Raw genomic sequence first — 24,212 nt, 5'->3', positions numbered from 1 at the left:
CCTAGGACACAGAGGGACACAACTAGCAGGCTGGAATTGTGCAAAGAAAACCCACTGTGTTTTTCTACTTTGGGACTAAACTAAGACACAAATCTCATTTTGGCCCCTTAGTTAGGAAGTGGCTTAGCCTGTCTAGCTTTGGCTTCCTTGTCTGCAAAGTGGGGATTATGTGGGGCTCACAAGACTATCGTGAAGAGTCAGTGAGGAAAGGTAGGTGAAAGTGTTAGCCCAGGGGCTGGTGCAGGTGCATCCAGGCTGCTCTTTTGTCCTAGGGCTGACCTTGTCTGTGTCATTCTAAACCTCCCCAAAGCCATTGACCTGAAGGATACTTCCTCCATTGATTTTTTGACAACAGAAACTCTTTTAAGGATACATAATTGTCTTAAGAATAGCTTTAAAGCCATTAACAGTATTCCAGTGACTAAAACATTCACTTCCCTTTGAGGGAAGAAAATGCTTCAAAATTCATGGAGAGAAAATGTGAAGAGTATGGCCTTTGATGCCAGACCGCCTGGGTCCTGGCTGGCCTGCAGTACCAGCTGTATGATCTTGGTGAAAGTATGTCACGGTTCTGTAATTCAGTTTCTCATCTGTGAAGTGGGAGAACAGAGAGCCTGCCTCATGGGTGGTCATGAGAGTTGAGATCATGAGCGCAAAGTACTCCTCACCATGACTGGCAGGCACAAGCCCTGGTCCCATGTGTGTGTATTTTACTGAGAATCCACAGGCACCTCATGAAATGGGGAGGGATGTGGTAGTAGAGATGGGGAGTGGTCCTCACTGTCACAGGTGCCTCCTCCTCCTGTAGTCACCCTGCCGAGAGAATGGTACCACTTGCATGCCCTGCCTGAGGACAAGGAAACCCAGGCTTAGCAACATCAGTGACTGGCCAGAGGTCTCACTGTGGGGTTGGTAAGACTAGACTTGAACCCGAGGGTGCCTGACTTCAGGGCTCAGCTTTTAGCCATTATACTACATTCCCCGAAAGTGAATTTTTTTTCTCCTCCATCTTTGCCAGGCACTGAGACTTATGGAAATGAGCATGTGGCTACATTTATTTTAGAGTTTATTACTTTGGAAATCTCTTTGTGAGAAATGTTGCCTTAGATTGTCCAACCTGATGATTTTTATTGTTGTTCTTTTTATTAGACTCTGCTAACTGAGATGATGGAGAGATGCAAAAAATTAGGAAACAAGTAAGTATGTTACAGTTCTTAGAGCATGAGTTTGCAAGTGGAGCTGGCATACCTGTGGGCAAGAAGGCCAACAGAGAGGCAGGGTGACATGGAGGTCAGGAACCTAGAGTCTGATTGCCTGGGCCCAATGCCTAGCTTTACTCCTACCTAGCTTTGTGAACTTGGGTCACTCACCTGACCTCTCTGAGCCTCAGTCTCCTCATCTGTACAATGGATTTAATTATAGTCATTTGCCCATGTGGCTGTGGTAAGTGGTAGGGCCAGGAAGAGCTCCATTTTCCTGTCATTTGGGCATATGAGGTTTCCTCTCTGCTCTCCTCTTGGTGGTAGATGTTCCTAAGTCACTGTGTCCCTAATCCCAGAACAGTCCTTCTCATGAAAGGTGTGGATATATATTTGTAGCTTAGATAAATTTTGTTACTTAGTGTTTAGTTTTATTAGCACACCAGGCCTACTGAAGTCTGTTCACTTGTTTAAATGGATTTGATTTGCTTGCTGAATTACCTGCCCATCGATCCAGCCAGACAGCCATCCATCCACTCATCCATTCCCCCCATTCATCCAGTCAATTGAACATTTATTGAGTTTCAGATATGCACAAAACACTGTTTTAGCCTCTAGAGGTTGCCGTTTCCTGCCGGTCTTTTTTTTTTTTTTTTTTTTCTTTTTCCTTTCAGCCTTACCATTAAAGAGCTGTCAGTCATCCTTGGCAGCAACACATCCTAAAATCAAAGTGATTTTCATTAAGGGGAAGCTCTGCTGACATAGGGCGTGTATGTCTTGTAGCGCCTTGCTGTTGAATTCCGTGATGTCCGCTTTCCGGGCTGAGTTCATTGCCACGAGGTCTGTGGATTTCATTGCCATGATTAAAGAGTGTGATGAGTCCGGTTTCCCCAAGGTAGGCTCCTGACTGAATGCTCCATGGGAGGACAAGCAGGCAGTGTTTATGTGATAGATCTCAAGGGAGAGTCTGGTGTTGGGGCAGCTTGGGCCCACAGAATTACAGGTGAAGGCTCTGTTCCTGAGAACATGATGGAAGGTGAGTTGGCGATTGGGATTGTCAGACACATGTAAGTGCTCCCAGTCAGGCCTCTGTGAGTCCTACGTCTATCTCATTCACTAACAACGAAATATTAGGAAAGACTTGTTTTATGTCTTTAAAAAATGTATCTTTACTCATTATTTATGAAAAGCTTTATCCAGCAGACTAGTATGATCCACAAATAAAATGAATCCACAGAGCCAGCTCTTTATTTTGAGCTGCTCGGTCTGTCTTGCTTAGGCCTCTTGGTCGAACTTCAGAAAGAGGTTCTTGGCAGATTAACCCTGAGATGAGCTAAATGTTACAGCCTTCTGCCTTTAAGCCTTAGTTACTGTGCTTTAAATCTCCAGGATCCTAATAATTTGATATGTTTGTTAGCATCTCCTTTTTCACTCACTGGGGTTAAACTTGGCCTTGGCTGATCCTCCTGAGGCTGATCGACTTCAGATCCTCAATGAAGCTTGGAAAGTTATCACTAAATTGAAGAATCCACAGGTGGGTGGCCATTTAGACCTTAGATTGACTGCTTTTTGTCCAAGTTAATATAGTATACTCTTTCTTTAAAAAAAAATTACCTTTCAACTAATCATACCTCTGTTTTTAAATTTACTCCTTTTAACTGTATGATTTGTTTTCCTATAATACAGAATTATTAGCTCTAAAGATGTATTTCTTTGATGTCTGCATCCCAATTATGTCTAATTCTTAAAGCTTCAAGCTGCACTCACAATGTAAAATTACAAATATTTGAAACTTGAAAAGACCTATAACTTTGCAAACAGCATCCAAAATGCAGCAGTCTTATAGTATTTGGATTTGAAAATACCAATTTAGTAAGATATTCCTAAGTTGAAGTTCAGCAGTCAAGCCAGTAATTGATGAAAGGGAATTCCAGGTTCTAGCCCTTGAAGAGATAGCCAAAGCCTCTTTCTCTCCATGGTTCATGTGCAGGAAGTTTTGGGAAGGTGGACCAATTGATACTAGTTGCTGTAAAGCATGCAGAGAGAGCCATGATATTTTAAGTTTGGCTTTCATGCCTCCCCATCCTTGTAGGCAGCATGCCAGCAGTTTGTGTGGCTGCCACTAGGTAAATGGCCTTGCCTGTCTTGTAGCTGGAAGACCAGCTGGGCACACTTCACCATACTGGCAGTGTTAGTCAGTTCAGGCTGCTACAACAGAAAACCACAGACCAGGTAGCTTGTAAAGAACAGGCATTTATTTCTCCCAGTTCTGGAGGCTGCAAGTCTGAGATCTGGGGACCAGCCTGATTAGATTCTGAGTGAGGATCCTCCAGGTTGCGGACTGCCAGCTTCTCTTTACATGGTGGACAGGGAAAGAGTTCTCTGGGGTCCCTTGTATCAGGGCACTAATCCCACTCATGAAGGCCCTACCCTTATGACCTAATCACCCCCCAAAGGCCCCACCTTCTGATACCGTCACACTGGGAGTGAGGGTTTCAACATACACATATTGAGGGACATAAACATTCAGTCTAGCATAGCGAATGATTGAGTATGGGTATGTAGCATTTGATACAGTCATTTATCAAAAAGGAGATATTAGAGTGAGCTTAGTTATGAACCCCTTGCTAATCACCACATTTACCATAGTGTATTGAGAATAGTGATATAATTTAGAAAAATCAGAAACTGATTTACTAGATTGTATACCTAGGTTAAGTTTAGCAAATGTTTGCTAAGCTTCAGCTGTTGGAGTTCGCTGTTTAACCTAACTCTGATGGTAGGTAAAACAGCTTATTTAGGGTATATAAGTCAAAACCTCTGGGCCCTGGTGCCCATACATCAGTGCTTCAGAGCAACCTTGCATCAGAAGCTGTTCAGTGTTTAACTCACACTCACCTCGTTAAGCCCACCTTCTCAGCATTCCAGTCCGACCTCCTAAGGGTCCTGGCTTTCCTTGTGTGAATGAGATAAGCTTTCTTCCCTCCCACTTCTTTCTTTTCCTTAAAGTGTCAGCACAGAAGAGATAAACTTGCAGGCCAAATTTTTCTTTGACCATTTTTTTCCCATTTGAGTGTTTTTCCAGACAGATGGCCTTACTCACTTGGTTATTGGTACTTCAGAACCAACTCGTTGTCTCCCCATGCACCCTCTTCTTGACTCTAATACGTAATTTCTTACTAACTCCTTCAGTGCTTCCTTAACCTTTTTACAGCATATACATCACCCCTCTGTTGGACAAATGGTTTATTTTTTAAAGGCAGGAAGCCTATTTTTTCTCAGAAACATGCAAAAATCATTTTAAGCAAAGCTTAAACCAAGCAAAATTGGTTTCTTTGCTCAAGTGTGGCGAGGACTCCCCACTGTTTCCTCTGCTGCCCTGAGAGCCTCCCAGACTTCTGTCTTGGCCTAAGTAGCAGTTCTGGAGTGAAAATTTGATTCGTTTCAAGCTACTTGTGTTTTACTGTAAGTTACTTCTCAGGGTAAAATACATCAGTGGTCCAGGCTTTTCCGTAGATCAACCGCTCTTGAAATCCCTGTCACTTGTCAACTCTCTTAACTTTCAAAGCCCTTGAAGGGGTTTGTACATGATGAGCTCTTGCCACAAGGTCAGCTGTGGTGGTCTCACTATAAAGACACTTTCTTTTTCTCCTAGGACTACGTTAACTGTGCCGAGGTGTGGGTAGAGTACACCTGCAAGCATTTCACGGTATGTGTGGCTGTGGCATTGTTTTTGAAAGAGTCATATTGTTATTTATTCATGTTTATAATAGTGAATAAGGCTAGCTTAGGCACTGAAGCATTTTGAATGGCAGTTGTCCTTAATTTGTAAAAATTTCATAATATAGTATGATGGGGCATTAATAGGTGGCCTATAGCAAAAGTATTCCATGCTGTTATGTAAATTTGGGAAATGCTGCATGATACAAAGTTAAGCAGTTTTTTCGCTATAGGACACCTTAGATGCTTACATGCTAAGTGCCTTGTGACATTCCATGGGGGTCTGGTAAGCAGCATTTCCCAAGCACATTTGCCTTGCATGTAATTTTTTCTAAACAAACAGGCACTTCTTTCCTTGTGTCCAGACTAGAACCCCAGTATGAGAAATACTGGATTTGCCAAGTAGTGGAGACCATATAAGCAGGAAGAACTGGGTTCAAATCCTGTTGCTAAAGTGTTTGTTTTGATCAACTGTTAAAAATTAAAGTATAGCATACATACAGAAGAAAGAAATAGTGTACATATATTTTAAATTTGTTGCTTAATGCATCTTGACAAAATAACACTGTCTGATCATGGCCCAGATGATGAAGCAGGAAACAACTGCCCCCACCCACCGTAGAAGTCCACTGCATGCCTCCCCCCTGCCCCCACCAGTCATAGCTTCCAGCCTTTGGAAATGGAAGGTAACCACCAAAGTTGGTTTTGCCTCGTTTTGACCATGATGTCAATGTCACTCTGTTGATAATATTTCTTTTGTCCAATTTTTGTTTTATGGTTTAGTATGGAAATTTTAAGCATGATCTCCCTTGTTGTCATCACCTGGAAATGATCAGCTTATGACAAATCTTGTTTCACATCCTTATCCCTTTTCCCTACCCCTGGATTATTCTGAAGCAAATCTCAGACATTGTTTTTCATCTGTTAGTCTTTCAGCACATATCTGTCAAATATGAGAATACCCTTTTCTGAAACAAAATCCCCATACATTCTACTAATCAAAAAAATTAATAATGCTTTTAATATCATTAAAAATCAATCAGAGTGCCCCAAGTGCCTCGTAATTTTGTTACAGTTTATTTGTTCAGTCAGGATAAATCGGAACCCATGCATTGCAATAGACTCTTGGGGTTCTTTAGTTTCTAAGTTCTCTCTCTCTTCCCCTCCCCATCCCCTTCTTTTTTTATCCCTCTGTAATTTATTTGTTGCAGAAATTGGGTACTTTGTCCTGTAAGGGTGCCCAGTCTGGATTGGCCATTTGCTTCCCTGTGGTGATGTTCAGCATGTCCTTCTGCCTTCCGTATTTCCTGTCAATTGGCAGTTAGTTCTGGAGGCTTAATCAGCTGTAGATTGGGTTTTTAGCCACTGTAAGTGGTGGTGTGGTGCTTCTCCTGCAAGGCTCACAGTATCTGATTGTGTCTCTATGACGTGGGCAGCCACTGAAGGTTTTGGCATCTCATGGGTCATGGGTGGGCAGGGGTACCCAAATGGTGATGTTTGGAATTGCTATCATTTCCTCTTTATTTATTAGCTGGGATACTTGTATAGAGAAACTCTTGTGTCAGATGTTTGATTACCCTGAAGCATGGTTTGTACATAAAGAAGGCAGGATTGATGCTGGGTTTTGTCCCTGTTATTTACTAGTTTTAGAATAATGGTTCAATTCCCAGCATCCCAGAGATGACCAGTGAGCAGTCACTGGTGTTGGTATCTTTAGGAATTCATGGATTTAAACATATTTGAATTACCTTATTCTTACCAGTTCCCAGTTGTCCCATCTTTGTCTACTGGGTGCCTTTCCAGGTTGGGTCCTGAGTCTTTCTGACATGCTCTCCATAGTCTGTGATGCCTTCCTTGCTTCTGATATAAAATGTGGCAGCCTCCCTGGCATATTTTAATCCCAGAGTTGGAATCAGCTGTTTCTCCAAGGGGATTTGGTTCCTACTGGTGCCATTGTTAGATTTTTTTCTTAGCTGCTGTTATCCTAGCTAAGTCACTTAAACTTCTCTGAGCCTCCACTTCCTAATCTGTAAAGTGGGGATATTGATGTCCATGCCGGGGAGCAAATGAGCATTAAAGGAGAGGGTGGACAAGCACCTATTATCACAAGTAGGACACTCAGCCATTGTAGCATGAAAACAGCCATGATAATATGTAAGTGAGCATGGCTATGTTCTAATCCACTTCATTCACACTGAAATTTGAATCTCACTTAGTTCTTTTGGTTTGAATATACAAACCATTCTTAGGTCATGGTGTATAAAACCAGGCCCTCGATACACATGGTGAAAGTGAAGTGTGCATTTGTTCCCCAGCTATCGGGGCTCCATGTGGTCTTCCCATGATGCCTGGCTTGGGCCTCTGCAGCATGTCGGGGGGCCTGGGACAGGCAGACAGAAAGCGGCATAGCCAATTTTGCCAGCACTCAGGAAGGCAGGGACCCTGTAATGTCCAGAGCCTTCAAGAAGAATGCTGTGATGCTGACTCAGTGTTGGTGCAGATGCAGCTGCCTGTAGGCTGGGATACAGGTGGGATTTCTCCTTTTTTATTATCTTCAGATTGTTTAAAACAAGTTCCTGAAAGGTGTGTGGTATGTTCCAAAAACATTAGTCCTTTCCCCCAGAAATGTGGGCAGCAGCTGCCTGTCAGCATCTAGTACACATTGGATTTATTTTCCTCCCTTAGAAACGAGAGGTGAATACCGTTTTGGCTGATGTCATCAAGCACATGACTCCAGATCGTGCATTTGAAGACTCCTACCCTCAGGTAACAGGTTTTTGCCTTTCTTGTTTCCACACGGTTAGAATTTTATTCTGTTGAAATAAATAGGCATGTTGCATGAGTCAGGCTGGGAAGTGAGATAATCCTGGCTGGGATTCCTAGCTCTGCCGCGTCCTCAGTTCCTTGACCTTGTTGAGTCTCAGCTTTCTCACCTGAAAAATGGGAGTAGTGACAGTCCCCTTGGAGTGGTTGTGAGAACTAAGTGAGACGGGATATGGGAAGTCGTGGCACGATTGCTTGGCACAATAAGTTAAGTGTCTGTGTCTTTTAGTTAAACTAACTTTTTATTGGAATTAATATCAAGCTTATTGGATAGTTGAAAGAGTAACTTAAAGAACTCCCATTACTCTTTCCGTAGATTCACCAGTGCTAAAGTTTCCTGTGTTTGCTTTATCATTATCATTATGTGTATACACACACATGCACATATATGTAAGTAAGTCTTTTTCTGAATCATTGGAGAATAAGTTGCATACTTCATGCCACTTTACCTATGAAGAATTCAATGGGTATTTCCTAAGAACAAAGATATTCTCCTACATAACCATAGTTTAGTTATCAAATTCAGGGAATTTAATATTTTACTATTATCTACTCCATAGCCCATATTCCATTAGCCCATTGTCCTTGAGAATGAATTCTTTTTCCCTTCAATACAGAATCCAACTCAGGTTCCCTTACTGTAAAGTAACTAAACTTTTTTATTTTTTATTTTTTATTGTTTATTTAATAAGATGGTGAAAGTGAAGTGGGCATTGGTTCCCCAGCTGTCTGGGCTCCATGTGCTCTTCCCATTATTTTATTTTTGTTTAATAAGATGATATGCAGGCACTTAGTACCTGTGACCAGTTTCCAGCTTCAGTTAGGATAAGAAAATTAGTTCCATTTTCTTATAAGAATTTCAGACAGTTACTGATCTGCTAATTAAAATTTGTATCCCCAGTGAGGAGCAAGTGGATATCATGTGCCTGCAGATCTAGGGTGCTCTGTGAAATTCACAGCATCATCTGTCTGTGTAGCATTCAGCTGGGAGTCATGACTGAGGCATGAGGAAACATCATTCATGCCCAAACCGAGGAGATCCTGTAAAGTAATTGGCCTATATTTTTCCAAAATAGCATCATCTTTAATGAGAGAGGCTAAGAACTGTTCCAAATTAACACAGACTAAAGAGCCATGAAAATGAAATGCAGTGCATGACCCTGGGCTGAGTTCTGTACTGGAGAGAGGAAAAATAATGCTCTAGAGGACGTATTGAGGCAGTTGATGAGATTGGAATACAGATGATAGATTAAGTATTATAATAACATCAGGGTTAACTTTCCTAAATTTGGTAACAGTAAAGTGGAAATGTCAGAGACTGTGATTATTCTCAAGAAATAACAAATGAAGCGTTAAGAAGTGAGGGGCATGATACATGCAGTCTACTTTCATATGGTTCAGAAAAAAATGTCCTAGGTAAAAAGTGTGCAAAAGCAAATTTGGCAAAATATTAAGAGTTGGTGAATTTGGATAAAGAGAATATAGGAATTCTCTACAGTTCTTTCAGGTTTTCTGCAAGTCTGAAAGTATTTCAAAGTAAAACATTAAAAAAGGTGTACCGATTGTGTGTTTACAAATTCTACCATTGGATGGATGGGCAAGGAGATGAAACAGATGTACCGAAGTGTTAGTCATTGTAGAACCTAAGTGTTGAGTAAATGTATTTGATATACGTAGTCTTTGAATTTTCTTTGTTCTAGCATTTTAAAAATGAAATGTTGAAGGGAAAAAACTCTTTACATCAGAAAATGCATTGTGTGTAACTGTATTAAGTATTCAAAAATTTCTTTTTCTGAAGGGATTAGTTGCTCTGGATAAGGTTTCAGTAACTATTTAACTATAGTTAAATATTTAACTGTTTTAAAGATATTGCAGTATCTTATAATGCTCACCCTGGAGTATTGTTTGTCATGAAGTTTTGAAGTCCTTAACTTAACTGGTCTTTTACTTAACTGACCTCATAAGCTACTTAATTATGAAATGGGGCTCATTCTTCTTAATATTTTCTCTTTTTAGACCATGAGTGATTTCTTTGCAGATGATTTAGACAGAAATGTTCTTAGTATAAACAAAGTATTTGTCAGTAACCAGGGGCAGGCACTTCTTTTTTATTTAGAAAAAGTAAGCTACTTGGTTCTTCTGCACAAAGGCCCTATCTACAGGACTGTGCACATCTCAGGGCGAGGGGTGGTGGACAGCAGGACCTGGGCACCTGGGGCAGATCTCACAGACTGTGCCGCCATCCTCAGGTGATGATATGGCCTTCAGTCCCACTGGCAAACTTGGTCCAGTGCTCTCAGAAGTAGTCAAGAACAGGGCCATCATGGGCTAGAATAGGGGTCTGTATGCTACAGCCCACAGGCCATAGGTAGCCCACCACCTGTTTTTGTGAATCGTAATATTGGAACCCAGCCACGCCTATTAGTTTAATGCAGCCCCTTCTCTAGGCTGCTTTCAACAGTAGCAAAGTGAGTAGTTGTGATGCATGTATGGCCCTTTATAGAAGTTTGCCCACCTCCTTGAATATTCACTGCTGACTTTAATGGAGAGCTTTCTGAAAGGTAGGCACTCCTCTAAGCACTTTACACGTACCATCCCATTTAATCCTCACAGTGAGCAAGACATCTTTTGCTCTCCATTTTACAGAAAAGGAAGATAGGGCTAAGAAGTTTCTTCCCCAAGACTACAGAGTAAGAAGATGGGCAAATGCAGCCTGAGACAGGGCCTAACCTAACCCAGTAATCCCCCATTCCTTGAGCAATCTGAGTTTCCCTTATAGTGAGTGTAAATTTCAGGTTATGAAAGAGGGCTGCTTTTTTAAAAATAGCCAAGTTTTATCAAATAACATGTGCTTTTTGTTGTGTTTTGCAGCTTCAGTCAATAATTAAAAAAGTGATTGCCCACTTCCATGATTTCTCAGTTCTTTTCTCAGTGGTAAGTAATATTCCTTAGTTATCTTTGGAAATTTGTGTCTGAGTCAGATTCCCTTAGTGTCTCAGTTATTTTTTCATGGTGCCCTAGGTCAAAAGAAATACTTAGCAGTTCCTTTTATAGAGTAGTTAGGTTGAAACAGTTTAAGTATTTATGGCATAGCAACTTAATCAGCCTTTGAAAAAACAATGCACACAAACTAAAAGAAAAATATTCTCTTTATTTCATTCATTACCCATTAATGGGATGTGTGCGTCTGCTGGGCTCCACATAACCTCTGAAACCTTGTACTCAAACTGGGCATCCCCTTCCTTGACTCCTCTTCTGCAATGATTTTCACATAACAGCTGCTTTTTATCACACAAGCAATCTAACATTGGAACTGTGAAATGTATCAAGCTCTAATACCTGTCTCAGTGTCTTACAGAGTTGAGAGTTCTTATGTTTCCCTCAAAAATGTAAATTATGCTGCAAGGGCAGATCTAGATGATTCCATATGTAGTGACACTCTTCTCCCTTCTTCCCATTTCCATTGACGTACACGCACAGGACGCTGGTTGGTTTTTTGCTTATTTAATAAGAGATGCTGTTATTTATTGGACACTTGCCATCCTCCAAGGGCTGGGCTGGAACTTCACAGGCATAGCTCATACACTTGGCACAGTGCCACTGGGAAGCGGAGCAGTTGTTATTCCCACTTTACAGACAAGAAAACCGATGCTGGAAGAGGTGGTGGAACTTTCTCTGCTCATCAATACAATCATAAAAAGACCAAAGATTGCCCTGCATTTTGTTACTTGGTCATCTTAAGGTTTCCCCGAAGTTTTGACAGAATCTTCACTGGCCCCAGCCCTGATTCATATAACCGCGTTGCATATACATTGTTTTAGTACGGACGGACAGGTTTTAAAAACCTCAGGTTCCTCTCCCTGCTTTCAGGGAGTCCTCATTGGACCTGTCTCAGAGAGATGAACAACTTCTTCCGTTTTTGACCTCCAAAGAAAAAGTGATCCACAGATTCCTTCCAGTAACTTGTGTAAATTGCTTGCATGCAGAATGCTCTTTTTTATTTTTAGGAAAAATTTCTGCCATTTCTGGACATGTTCCAAAAAGAGAGTGTGCGGGTGGAGGTTTGCAAATGTATCATGGAAGTTTTTATCAAGTAAGTGTAATGTGATGTAATCAGAAGCTTTGATTCCCAATGCCTTTATGAAAGCTGTTGATAAGAAATCAGTTTATGTACTTTGAAGCTTAATGACGTGCATGTATATCACATCTAAAATAACATTGAGAGGAAAACCACATTAAAAGGAGCAGTCATGATAAAAGTTTGTAATTGTGCTCAAGAAGACAAATCAGGAGCCTGGCCACCACTTACATTTTACTCTGATCTGCTTTTAGAAGGAGCAATCTATTGATGAACTACTTAGGAACAACATTTTAAGAGATAAAAACAAAGCCATACTAACCAAGGTACTAGAGCTAGGAAGGTTTCCATCTTTAGTGTTTAGATTTGTGTTCAGTTTTCAAATTTGGTTCCTTTCATTTCCTTGATTTAATCTGTATTTCCCCAAACTGGTATTGTGAGTGGTGTGTGAAATTATTTTAGGTGGTACATGGAGATATTTTTATTTTTATTTTAAAAGCTGTATGTTTATTTTAAAGTATATTAGATAACATAACTGGTTTGGTGATTTCATGTGGGTTTTTTTTAGGACAGGGTTAAACTTAAAAAGTTAAAGTCACTTTATATATTAAATATATAGATATTATACAAAGGGAAAGTTAAGAGAACTCAAACAACCAGAGTTTGGAAAATTGAGCTAGATGTTGCTTGAATACATGTCTTAAGCTTTCTGTGTTGTCTTCCTAGAAGATTAATTCCATATGCTTAGAACAAATATGCCTACTTTACTTATATACAGATTTGTTATAAGAGTTTGTCCTTTTATGGTATTTGAAAAACCAAGTAAATAATTTTGCCTGGCACTTAACACAAGTCATAGACATGTTGTGGACAGCTTTAGAGGGTTCAAGAAACATAGTACAAAAACAGGTTTGCCCTTTGCCTGGCTAAGGAAATGTGGCAGCTTCACTGTGATTTTCCAGTTAGAGGTTTGTATAGAAGAACCAACACGTTACTCAAAGAAGAACTAAGAGAAAACCAGAACGTTGCCCATTACATGAGCATGGCCTTGCTCCATGCCAGTGGGATAATTTTCTGCTTCTCAAGTATGTGCAGTAAGTGAGAAATGAATCCACGCTTTCATTGCTCTTGGCAGATGTGATGTTACCGTTATGTTTCAATGTCTCCCAGGCATCAGCAAGAGCCCACCAAGGACCCTGTCATTCTGAACGCCCTTTTGCACGTTTGCAAGACCATGCACGACTCCGTGAAGTAAGTCACGCCTCAGGCTGAAACATAACATGGATTGGGTCTTAATGCCATATAATAAATAGTACATTAGGGAATTGCTGCTTTAAGATGCCACTGTGAATAATATTATTTTATGGGGTCTGTTAAGGTTCTTCCTAATGAGGACATTCCAATCCAGGAGAGGAGGAAGACTGAGGGTAACCTTCCCAAGAAAATGAGATGGTAGATGTTTTCACAGGGGGATTTCTGTCGGGAGAAAAAGGCTGGCTTCATGCATGTGAACTCAAACTCCATGTCTCCTAGAGATTTAAGAGCAGCAGGTAGTGTAATGAGAAGTTCACTCATCCAGTAACACAGCCTTTAAATGTCTTCCTTATTATTAGCCAATTATTTGAAATTTAAATGAAATTGCTTGTATTCCTTACATGAAGGACTTCCTTTGTTCGGTATACTTGAGGCTCTGACCTGTCCATAGGCCTTACCTTTAGGTCAAAGGTCAAATTATCACTCCTTTGCTTTCTGTTTGTTTTCTTCCATTTTACTGTGTTTGAAACAATCCCTGCTTATTTGTGGCTAAAATTTTAGTCCCCAAAGAATTTTTAAACACAGCAGCTTGATTCAATTGGAAAATGTTACAAGAATTGAGAAAATTGTTTTGGAACTTAACCATCAACAAGATGGATTGTATTTCTCTTCTGTTTTTTTTCTCTGAATTTTAGATTCTTTATGTTCATGACTTTGTGCTGTCAACTTCATGGGTAGTTATAAAAATGAAAATATCAAAACTTTTCATAATGGAGCTGATAGACTTCGGCTGGATAAAAACAGAAATAAAGGCACAAAATACATCCTGAAAGGTGGTTTTATTTGTAGGATATTGGGTTTTAGCTTAAATGAAATAGAAATTTATTTCTTTCTTGCTAAAAGTGCGAGACCATAAAGTAGGGGTGAGGGTAGTTGTGCTTTGGAACATCAGCGAAGGACCTGTGTTCCTTCTGTCTTACTGCTCTACTGCCTCCCAAGGGTGTTGTCCTTGGCTTCCCGGTGGAGGCTCGCTTACCTTGACTGTGTCCACTCCAGCCTGTGTGGCATTGGACAACAGGAGTTTTCTTTTAGGGACAAAACTTGGAAGGCTTATACATTGCTTGCATTTACTTCTTCTTAGCCAAAACTGTCAAATGGCCATACCTGGCTACAAAAGGAGCTGGAAAGTGTTGGAGAATTGAAAGGGACATTGCATATGGGAGGACAGGATGGTCTTACCAATACTAGCTTTCCTCTAGAACACACCAACAAGACAAAAGCTTTGGTTCTTGTTTTCTCTGCATTGTTAGAATTTAAGACAAAATACATTTGGGGAACTATTTATAAGCCTTCACATGTATAATCAAAACTATGAAGACTTGACATTTTCTTATTTATATTTGTGTTAAAGTTGCTGTTAAATAGAGGCAACTAAGATCTGTGGTTCACGTAAAGATGCATCCCCAAAGTAAGATGGATTGGTGGATGGAGAGGGGAATGGCTAATTATGTGAGAAATCAAATATTGTAAAATGACAATGGTAGGACCTTGGTGGTGGATCTATGGGTGTGCACCATGAAATTTTTTCAACTTTGCTGCATGCTTGAGCTTTTTTGTAATGTTGAACAAACTTTCTCTAAAGCACAAAATTTGAAGTTGGGCTTTGCTGCCCCAGTTCCAAAGGAGAGGAAGTTACCTTCTTTTGCTATTAATATATGTATCTTGAGAACAGCATCTTTGAGAGATGAAAAACACATTTAAATTGTTACTTTGGATTACATATGTTTATCCAAAAAACTGTTGGGGAGTTTATTTAATCTAGAAAATACAGAATGTTCTTACCTATTAAATTGCTAACTTCTTCTGTATTTTTTTTCTTTAGAAACTTTCATTTATTATTTCAGTGTTAATTATATACAATTATTGATTTTAGTGCACTCACGCTTGAGGATGAGAAAAGAATGCTGGCCTATTTGATTAATGGATTTATAAAAATGGTAAGTATTGGGAAAGAAATTTCAGTGGGCTTGGAAATGTGATGTAATTGTTTAGCCTTTTTCTGGCAAAAGTAGTTAACGTTATGTTCCTGGTGCTTTTCATTTTTATTAAGATGAGATGAAATGAGAAAACATCTTACATTAGCCAGCACTGTCCAGGGAGCAGAGAGAGCCAGGACACACTGGCTAAAGGAGGAGGTTAGGGGACCCACCGGCTCATGTAACAAGAGGTCCAGGGATGGAGTGCTGCAAAGCAGCAGCTGGACTTGGGGACTCTGGAGTGTCTCAGGGCCTGTGTGTGTCCTTGGCTCTGGCTCTGTCCTCCTGGCATGCTCCCAGGCAGGCTCCCTCCCCGCGAGAGCTCCAGGCTCCATTCCTTCCAGTTCTGTAGCCCAGTAGGAACATCCTGGGACTGAGTTTCTGGATTAACTTGGGTCATCCGCTCATCCTTGAACGGACTGCTGTTGTTTGGGAACAAACATACCAATAGGCCAGGCCTGGGAGACATACGCACCCCCAGGTAGCTCGGATCACATGGGCTGGGCGTGGGAGAAGGGGCCTGTGAAGCACCCAGAGTGCTGCTCACCAGGTGGTGGAAAGGATGCTGGGGTTAGGGGCAGAATGCCAAAGTCCGCTCACCATCCATTATGCTTACTCATTGTTGCTTAACAACTACCCCCAAAACTTAGTTTTTAAGCTTTAAATAACAGCGTTTTTTAATCCTTATAATTCTGTGGGTTGGCGGGTCACCACGTTGCTCTGTGTGACAGTGGCTGGTGGGACAGGAGGATCCAAGCCCGCCTCACTCAATGTCTAGGGTCTGGGCTCAGGCTGTCAGCTGCAGTGCCTCATTTCTCACCTGACCTGTTGCTCTCCACTGTTCTCTCACCCCCCGTCTTCTCAGCCGAGCTCTTAGGTGGCAGCGGCACGAACAGAGGCTGTGGGGCCTTTTAAGAGGCAAAGATTCTGACCACACAGTGACCAGCACTGCACCCTGCTGAATTCTGTTGGTCAGAGCAAGTCACAGGGCCACCCCCTTGGAGCGGATGGAAAGTAGACTCCTCAGGATGGGGAGAATCCACAGGGATGTTGGGAGAGGACAGGCAGAGAGGGAGGGACTGTTACAGCCTCTCTGGGGAACAGCCACCATTCCATACAAGCAGAGCAACCTTTGCCTTAATTCTTGGTGCACAGAACTAAAATACCAATGCTGCTGCCATTATCCATTGTTTTAATGGAAATGTCAAGACAAAAGCTGGTCAAAATTAAATTACATGACCTTGAAAATATGACTCATACACCAGCGGGGTCAACTTAACTGTCCCCCTGATTCTGGTAAAATCAATTTTGATGCACATTCAGGATTAGCTTTGCAATTCCCAAGTTAGGAAATGTACCTATAGCTTTTACCAGGTGACTCTCCTGTGCCCTTGATTTATATGCTGATGATAAAAATTATCTTTTTATGGTTTTGTCTGAAAGCCACTGAGTTTTAATGGAAAAGAATAAGAGGAAATAAGCTGTGAAACCTGAGAACTGTAAAGAGAATACTAAACTTCCTCTGGGCAAAAATGATCACCATAGCAGTAAAGCTTGTCATACTAACCAGCTGTTCATAATTTTAAAGGAATAGGAGAAGAGGGGATTTTTTATTGCTGGAGAAAGTTCCATCTGTGGCTCCAGCAGCCACCAGCAAACTGCTGAGTTTGGAATCCCCATCAGGAAGCAGAGAGGTGTGGCTCTTTTTAGGGAGCTCCCTCTGACAGATGTCTCCCAATAATCATCCTGATATTCTGTGAAAAAGCCACAGCTGATAAACAAAATTCCATTCTTTCTTTCCCAGTGGTTTCCTTCTAGCCTGGGGAATCCTATTTACATTTTGAGATTCTGTTTTATACCCTTTGGTCTTTTTATTTTCTCCTCCAATGCCCATGTCATATGTCATAAAGATGAGGTGGTACTAGTACTGTTTGTTATATGCTGGGTTAGCATATAATCCAGTGTGTGTGCATGTGTGTCGGCTTGCGTAGCTATGAAAAATTTCCACCCATTCACATTTGTGGGATTTTTGGTGACTTGTAATCATAGCACCTTTGCCACCGCACAGAGCTCAGGAACAACCTTCTCAATTGTGTGCTCACCGATGCCCAGAGAGAACATTGTCAGCCTCTTTCCACTTGTCTCTAGGTTTCTTTTGGCCGTGACTTTGAACAACAGCTGAGTTTTTATGTTGAGGCCAGGTCAATGTTTTGCAATCTGGAACCTGTTCTGGTGCAGCTAATTCACGTAAGGATTTTCATTCATTTGTTCTCTCAGTATTCATTGATTATATGCCAGATGCCAATTTTAATCTGGAATTCTTCTGGCCCCATATTGCCCCTTTTCTTCAGGGTATGGAAGGTGGTTTCTCAAAGTAATGAAATCCAGAGCTTTGCTTAAGGCTTTGGATGCTTTTTATTGACCTCTTCTTCTGTGAGATTTGCATACTCTGATTTCCTGTGCCCCAACAGCAAGTCAGTCATGCGGATAGTTACAGAAGTGCTAACCCAGAGCTCCTTATTGCCTGGTCAGACTTCCACCTTGGAATCGTGGCTTCTTTCAATGAGTTTTCATGGTGCACTCAGGCCAAACGACACAAATAACAGTTCTGTTTATTAAGGAGTCGGGCTCAGACAATGTATTTTTGCTCTAACATGCAATAGCCCTTTGAAACAACAATATATATAAACTGAAAGAAAAAGAACATATTTTTATTTCACTCTTAGCCATAATTACTTACTAGTGAAGTGTGTGTACCCATTGGGCACTACAACGTCTCAAACCTTAGAACTAGATTGGACACCACTGCCCTTATTTCCTGGTTCATACCAATCATTTTTTCCATGCTGATTTTTCTACAGTACTTGTCTTTTATCACAGTAGCTGCTGAAAACCCAGCTTCACAAAGATAAGATGTCACTGCAGGGACTGTAATGCAGTCTGGTCTCACATTGGTGCTTTGCACAGCATTCGACAGCTGAGCATTACTGTTTTCCTAAAAAAACAAACCAAAAAAAAAAAATAGTGTCCCTGTGGGTTTGCTGCAACACCCCGGGGTGTCTTGGTACATCGTTTGGGAGCCATAGGTCCATACTTTCCATATTAGGACAGATTCTCTTAAGGCTCCTTATTTGCTTCATGTAAATTGAAGGAGCTACCCTTTTATATATTTGTTGGTTGTTGATCAGGTGATAGTGTTTAGTAGCATTGTTAAACTTTAGACTGAAATGTGGAGTCGGGGGAGATAATAGAAGGCACCTTGTAGGGTTGTGAGGATTTAATGACCTAATGAATATACAGCTCATAGAACAGCACCAGGTGGGCTGTAACTGATGGGGTGACAGCTGCTACTCCTGTTCTTACAGTTATTGTTGAATGTTGTTGTTAGCTTGGCATAGCTGGATTGTACAGTCTGCTCTCTGATTTGGAGGTTTCTCTTAAGATCTCTGAGACCTTAAGCTTAGTATGTGGGATTTCTGGAAATGGAGTTAAGTAAACCCTGGGTGTTCATTAAACCAGAAAGTGATCATTTCTAATGCCGGTTGGTAGGCATGATTAACTCTGAGTGCCTTTTGTTCTGTCTCTTGGAGCTGTTTGTACAGGCTGAGATTGAATCAGGCCTGATGACTCCTTCAGCATTTCAGTGTCCAGTGCTGGCCAGTCTTGGTCCCACTTAGCTTGTTCTTAGACTTGCATGCAGTCAATGTCCAAATCTCTATGAAAGACATTAATTTGAGTCAGCCATCATGTTATGACCTTTCTTTCTTATTTATCAACAAATCCAGAGTGTAAACCGGTTGGCAATGGAAACAAGAAAAGTAATGAAAGGAAATCACTCCAGAAAGACAGCTGCATTTGTCCGGGTATGTTCTAAAGACAAAACTCAACAGACTTTGAACTCCAGTGGGTTCGTTCATTTGCAAGTTTCTAAATTGCTATTTCCAGAAAATGACAGGTGTGTCATAAGGTGGTTTAGTACTGATTTTCCAGATTTATTTCTCCTTGAATATCTATGGACTGACCAATTTTCTCAATGTTTTGAAAAGAAATGATCAAAAGAGTCTGAACTTTGGTATGTATTACAGGGAGGTGGGTGAGAGAAGGACTTGCAGTTTCGTCTGCCAGCTGAATTTTCTATATAGCCTGTGCCTGTAGCTGGAGGGCCTAATACCTTTTCCTCCACCTTGTTAAGTTCTCAATTTTGTCTTAGAAAAAAAAATTTGAGTATGCTACTCAAAATTTATCAAAGCAATTCCTATCCATGTTTTTAAAAATGAAATTGGAGCAAAAAGATGACAGTGAAACCTAAGCACCCAGGCCTACCCTTTTTCTCCTGAAACCTCTTTGCTTAGAGCCACCACTTCGGACTCCTTTTTAGCAATTTCTTTTTCTAATTATCTCCATATTTTTAAGTAATAGGTTTAAAGGCTGCTTTTTTAACCAATATTAGGTATTTCCTATTTACCTCCTGCAATGGTGGATGAGCATTTATTTCTTGTACATCTTATGATCCTCACCTGTTCTCCTCTTCCTCCTCCCCCCAGAGTCAGATACAGCAGAGGCAAGAGGGCAGAACTGGGGCTCAGAGTGGGAAGTTAATCATTTCAAGTGTTTTTCACTTGAAAATACATGATGGGTGAAATAGTCTTGACCCACCGTGACGGCACTGCCAATGTAACCTGCTGCATTTCTCCCTTTTCTTCCAGGCCTGCGTCGCCTACTGCTTCATTACCATTCCCTCCCTGGCCGGAATCTTCACCCGCCTCAATCTCTACTTGCATTCTGGTCAGGTTGCCTTGGCCAACCAGTGCCTGTCCCAAGGTAAGTGCCTCTCTTCTCAGCACCTCCCCCCTGCTCTGCTTCACCGCCCGGCCCCTCAGGACAGCCAGTGTGTGTGTGTGTGTGTGAGATGCCTTTAAGGAGGAAAGAAAAAAAAGAATCGATCAATAAATGATGAGCTTTAAGTCTGTTTCTTTAGTAGGAAGCATACTGGACACACACACATTTATAAAATCAGGCAGATTACACAGTGTGGCTGTTTTCCTGTAAGGACCTTCTTAAATCTGTCTCAGACAGGCCAGCTCAGGCAGCTCAGACACTGCCAGGCTAAGCGTGCCTAGAGAATTTTAAAGTTGAGGCTGCTTCATCATTCATTAGAGCAGATTCATGTTTATTTTTTGTTGGTGTTTGTTTAAAACTGCAGAGGCACATGAGTAAAATCTAGTAAGTGTAGAATGAATACTCTGTACAGCTTGCTGTTTGGGATAAAAATTCTTCTCAAGACCCATTTCTGTACCAGGCATAGGAGGCATCCCTGGATGCAAAGAAGTGTGCATGTAGTTTATTTGGGAGGTGATCCCCTGAGTGTCAGGGGGGAGATGGGGAGGTGAGACTAGGAAGGGAAGGGAGCCACCAGAGGGTGCGCTGGTGGAGGATACTGCTGTAGGCAGCTGATATGCATCCCTGCTGGGGACCTCTGGGAGGGGGTGGCAAATGGCCTTGGTGTTATGTCACCTGAGGGACAGGGAGGACAGGCCACTCCTCCTTTATTTCCGTCTGTCATTGACTGAGCACTCCTTCTGGGGCATTAGCTCCCTGCCACACTGGCCTGCTCTGCACTCTAGCCAAAAGAAGCCCCCATGCAGTGTTTTGAATCACAAGTGTTTGCCGCGAACAGCCTTGTCACGTCCTGGGAAGGTGTGTGCCACAGAGCCTTGGCAGCAAGGTTATCTCAGGCTGTAGCGTGAGGAGAAAAGAGGTCCTGGTAGCATTTCCGGGGCCTTTGTTACTCAGGGAGGCCTTTGCCCATAGAGCCTCATTCCATCCTCCCAGCAGCCATCCGAGGCCAGCCCTGTGGTTGTGCCTCATTTCTCAGGTGAGAAAACTGAGGCAGGGAGGGGGCTAAGTAGCCCACCTGGGGTCACTTAGCCAGCTCTCAGCCCCTGAGCTGTCTGAGTCAAGGCCAGGCCCTCTTACCACTGTGACAGACAGAATCCATGGTGCCGACAGTTGGGAAGCTGAAGTGCATCATTTGGAGGTCCTGCAGCCCTGTATGAGGTGGGCTGGTGTTTGCAGTGATGGTCTCCCCACCTGATACCACAGTGTTTGCCTGGGTTACAGATGCACTGCTTGCTGCCATAGGTGGGACAAGTACTCTGGGGTGCTTGGAGAGTGGGCATCCCCTGTTCTCTTAGCCCTTTGTGTGGCAGTCCTGGTGTGTTCATCTGTACCTTGATTCATCCGGGGCAGCTCTGGGCACCAAGATCTTCAAACATAATTGTGGCACAAGAACTGAGTCCTAGGGATGCCAGTAGCTTCCCAGCACATTTGCAACTAAGCTAGATCCTTGCCTGTAAGTCCCCACATGATGCAGTGCCTGCCTGCCTTCTGTCTTCAGGGGGTACCACACTTAGCCATATCGGCTTTTTTCTGTTTCTTGAACATACTAAGCTGTATTCTGATTCAGAGACTTTGCACTTGCTGTTCCCTCTTTCTAGGATGATCTTCCCCCAGATATTTGCTTTTTTTTTGCAAACACCAGACAAGAGATAAGAATCAAGCCTCGCCCCTTTAGTGGGGCCTTTGCTGTCCCCTCTGGCTAATGCATCTCCCCAGCTGTCATGCTCTGCACCACCCTGCCTAAGACCATCATGACACTCACTATCTGACATTTTCATACTGTGTGTTTACTTACTGCCTGGACATCCCCTCTCCCCACTAGGACTGCAGGGTCCCCAAAAGCAGGCATCTGTCCTCACTGTAGGCTGGTGAATGTGGAACTTCCTCCTGGTACCTGCTTTGTTGAAGATAGATGATGGGTTAGCAAAAAACAAAGTCAAACAAAAATTAACAGCCACCACCAAAAGCCTGATGCTATGCAAAGTGAAGATTAGATTAATTAATTCAATTAGATTGCTGTTACAAATTGAGAATCTTATTATACAGTGGTTCCCTCTTAAAAAGTTTAGGAATAGAAGACCCACATGGGCACCCCTGAGTTTGGTGTCACCTGAACCATTAGGAACAGTTTGTGAACTGCAGGTAACAGCTCCGAACTGTCACTGGAGGCTCTGGAAGGCTACATCTTTCTTCTGCCAACTTTATAAACTCAGGACCATGACCTTGGTGTTGCACATCCCTGGCAAGCTTATTAGGACTGGACACCATATAGGGTTTCATGCTATATTCATATTATAAAAATAATTTAAAAAAATTCTCAAACTAAGTAAGGGCTCTCCTAGCACCAGGGACTTGCTGCTCTGAATAACTCTCTAAGGAGAGCTGGGTGGGGCTTTTTCCCTCTTGTGATGCCCTCAGTCCACTGAGAGATAAGCGTTATTAGAACAGCCCGGTAAATGGCATGTGGACAGGTGGTGCTCTCGGGGTTAGAGCCCTGCCACTTCGTCTGCTTTACCCCACACTTGAAGCTACTGCAGGGAGAACAGGACTGTGGTGTCTACTTCATGTTTAATAATTTACCTGATGAGTTTTACTCGAGTTGCTAATGCTGTGGCCTAAACCTTAAAAGCCTATTATTGTTCTGAAAGCCACACAAAGCAATTGTTGGCCAAAATAAATAATGCAATCAATTACTAAGAATGGGAAGGCTAAATATAAATTAAAGCTCAGGGAAATGGGCTTTTGTTCACCTCCCTTAAACACCCTCTGTCTAGCTGGTTATAAAACATACCCTCCCCTAATTCATTTTCTGGCCTTCCTGGTCCAGCCTCAGTTATATCTCCTTTCTCAGGCTGTGGCTTTGCCAGGCCTGGGGCTGGGTGACCTCTTGGCCAGCCCACGGGCAGGCAGCCATTACCCCCCAGCACTTCGGAGAAGCCAAGGACACACACGTTTGGTCACATGCTTCTTACCTGGAGGTGGCCTGGAGGTACCTGTTAACCCCTTTTTTTCCCAGCCACTTCACTTAGATAACTCCTTACCTTTGTCCGTCAGTGGTTCCTTCTGGAAGGATATTACCAGATGAGAACAGGAATAGATTTATTTGCCTTTATTTTTATCTTTTTTTTTTTCTCTTTGCATCTTCTAATCTCAGAAAGCAGGGTGTTTTACAAAGGAAGTAATGTTTAAGGTGGGCCTTAAGAACATACGTTTATCAGGAGGATGTGGGAAGGGGAAACTGAACAGTCGGCATTCTAGAAAGAGCAGACACCTACAAAGGTGAAGGCAGAGACTGGGGAGGTGTGAAATTACACGACTTGTTTGGCTGCAGCAGGATGTGAGGATGAGGCACTGAGCAGTGGTGACTGTCAAGTCTCCTAGATACGGTGCCCCAGTCCTGACTCTGCCACTTACGAGCTGGGTGCCCTTGGATGAAGGCCTTTTTGTGTCTTGGTTTCCGCAGCTGTAAAGTGGAGTTGAAGGCGGTGGTGCCTGTTGGTTGGGGATTTTAGAGAACTTGGCCTTCTGGCAGGCAGGAGCTGCTCAGTAAGTAGTGTGCTGTGGAGTTTTAGGAGCTGACTCTGTACCATGACAGCTCTGTGGTTCTGGAGTTCTAAAAGCCAGCCTATTTCACATATACAAAACCTTGAGAAATCTGCAGAAAAGCTAATCTTTGCTTCAAGGTTAACCTGCTAAATTATCCTGAAAATAACAGATCTGCATTTCCTCCTAAGATAAAACAATGGGGGGAGCAATTAAAGCAAAATAGTGGTAAAAAAAGAATGGTTGTGTTCTTATCAATGATAATGCTTTTCCCTCCTATAAATTCTCTCCCCCATCTTTTAAGTTCTACATTTTTTAATTGATTTTTTGCATCTTCATCCTCAGAGTTTAGCTCAGGAGCTGTGTCTTAAAGAAAACCATCCTTGACCTCCTCACTCCCAAACAGTTAGATCATGTTATCCTGTAAGACATATTATCCTTACTATGCATGTTACCTTCATTGTCCTTATCACCATTGCTATTTAACAAGTAAATATGTAAAGACTTGTCTGCTTCCCCCGACACCCATCACTAGAGTGTCAGCTCCATGAGGTCCTGCCTGTCTTGTCAGATGTTGCATCCCTGGCTCTTGGTATGTTATCTACCACATGGGTACTCAGTAAACAATGAATGAATGGTAACCATCTGAGAATGGTTGAT

At 42.1% G+C, this 24,212-nt stretch overlaps 1 protein-coding gene and 1 long non-coding RNA gene across 13 annotated transcripts in view; one reads left to right on the top strand and one right to left on the bottom strand.

Moving 5' to 3' along the window:
- Window positions 1-24,212, top strand: part of VPS35L (VPS35 endosomal protein sorting factor like) — a 133,811-nt gene that overhangs the window by 60,438 nt on the left and 49,161 nt on the right. For 10 of the 11 annotated variants that reach the window (XR_012122294.1, XR_012122295.1, XM_073215498.1 and 7 more), the window contains exons 15-26: window positions 1,150-1,196; window positions 1,983-2,094; window positions 2,617-2,733; window positions 4,855-4,908; window positions 7,605-7,685; window positions 10,614-10,676; window positions 11,750-11,835; window positions 12,991-13,071; window positions 15,008-15,071; window positions 17,259-17,357; window positions 18,896-18,973; window positions 19,817-19,931. Coding sequence is in view for 9 of the 11 variants with exons in the window: in XM_073215498.1 (XP_073071599.1) it covers window positions 1,150-1,196; window positions 1,983-2,094; window positions 2,617-2,733; window positions 4,855-4,908; window positions 7,605-7,685; window positions 10,614-10,676; window positions 11,750-11,835; window positions 12,991-13,071; window positions 15,008-15,071; window positions 17,259-17,357; window positions 18,896-18,973; window positions 19,817-19,931 (997 nt within the window). In the remaining 2 variants the exon portion in view is untranslated. The remainder of the gene's footprint in view (window positions 1-1,149; window positions 1,197-1,982; window positions 2,095-2,616; window positions 2,734-4,854; window positions 4,909-7,604; window positions 7,686-10,613; window positions 10,677-11,749; window positions 11,836-12,990; window positions 13,072-15,007; window positions 15,072-17,258; window positions 17,358-18,895; window positions 18,974-19,816; window positions 19,932-24,212) is intronic. The other variant, XM_073215497.1, reaches the window with a different exon arrangement.
- Window positions 17,368-24,212, bottom strand: part of LOC118967246 (uncharacterized) — a 47,839-nt gene continuing 40,994 nt past the window's right edge. Inside the window, exons 2-3 of one of the 2 annotated variants that reach the window (XR_012122299.1) lie at window positions 21,805-21,903; window positions 17,368-18,825 (exon numbers count right to left, since the gene is read on the bottom strand). This is a non-coding gene — a long non-coding RNA (uncharacterized lncRNA). Of the gene's footprint in view, window positions 18,826-21,804; window positions 21,907-24,212 lie in introns of both variants that reach the window. The other variant, XR_005054168.2, reaches the window with a different exon arrangement.

Source organism: Manis javanica, chromosome 10 (genome assembly GCF_040802235.1).
Source record: "Manis javanica isolate MJ-LG chromosome 10, MJ_LKY, whole genome shotgun sequence".
Lineage (NCBI taxonomy): Eukaryota > Metazoa > Chordata > Mammalia > Pholidota > Manidae > Manis > Manis javanica.
The sequence above is the reverse complement of the archived record's forward strand: the minus strand, read 5'-3'. Positions and strand labels throughout refer to the sequence as shown.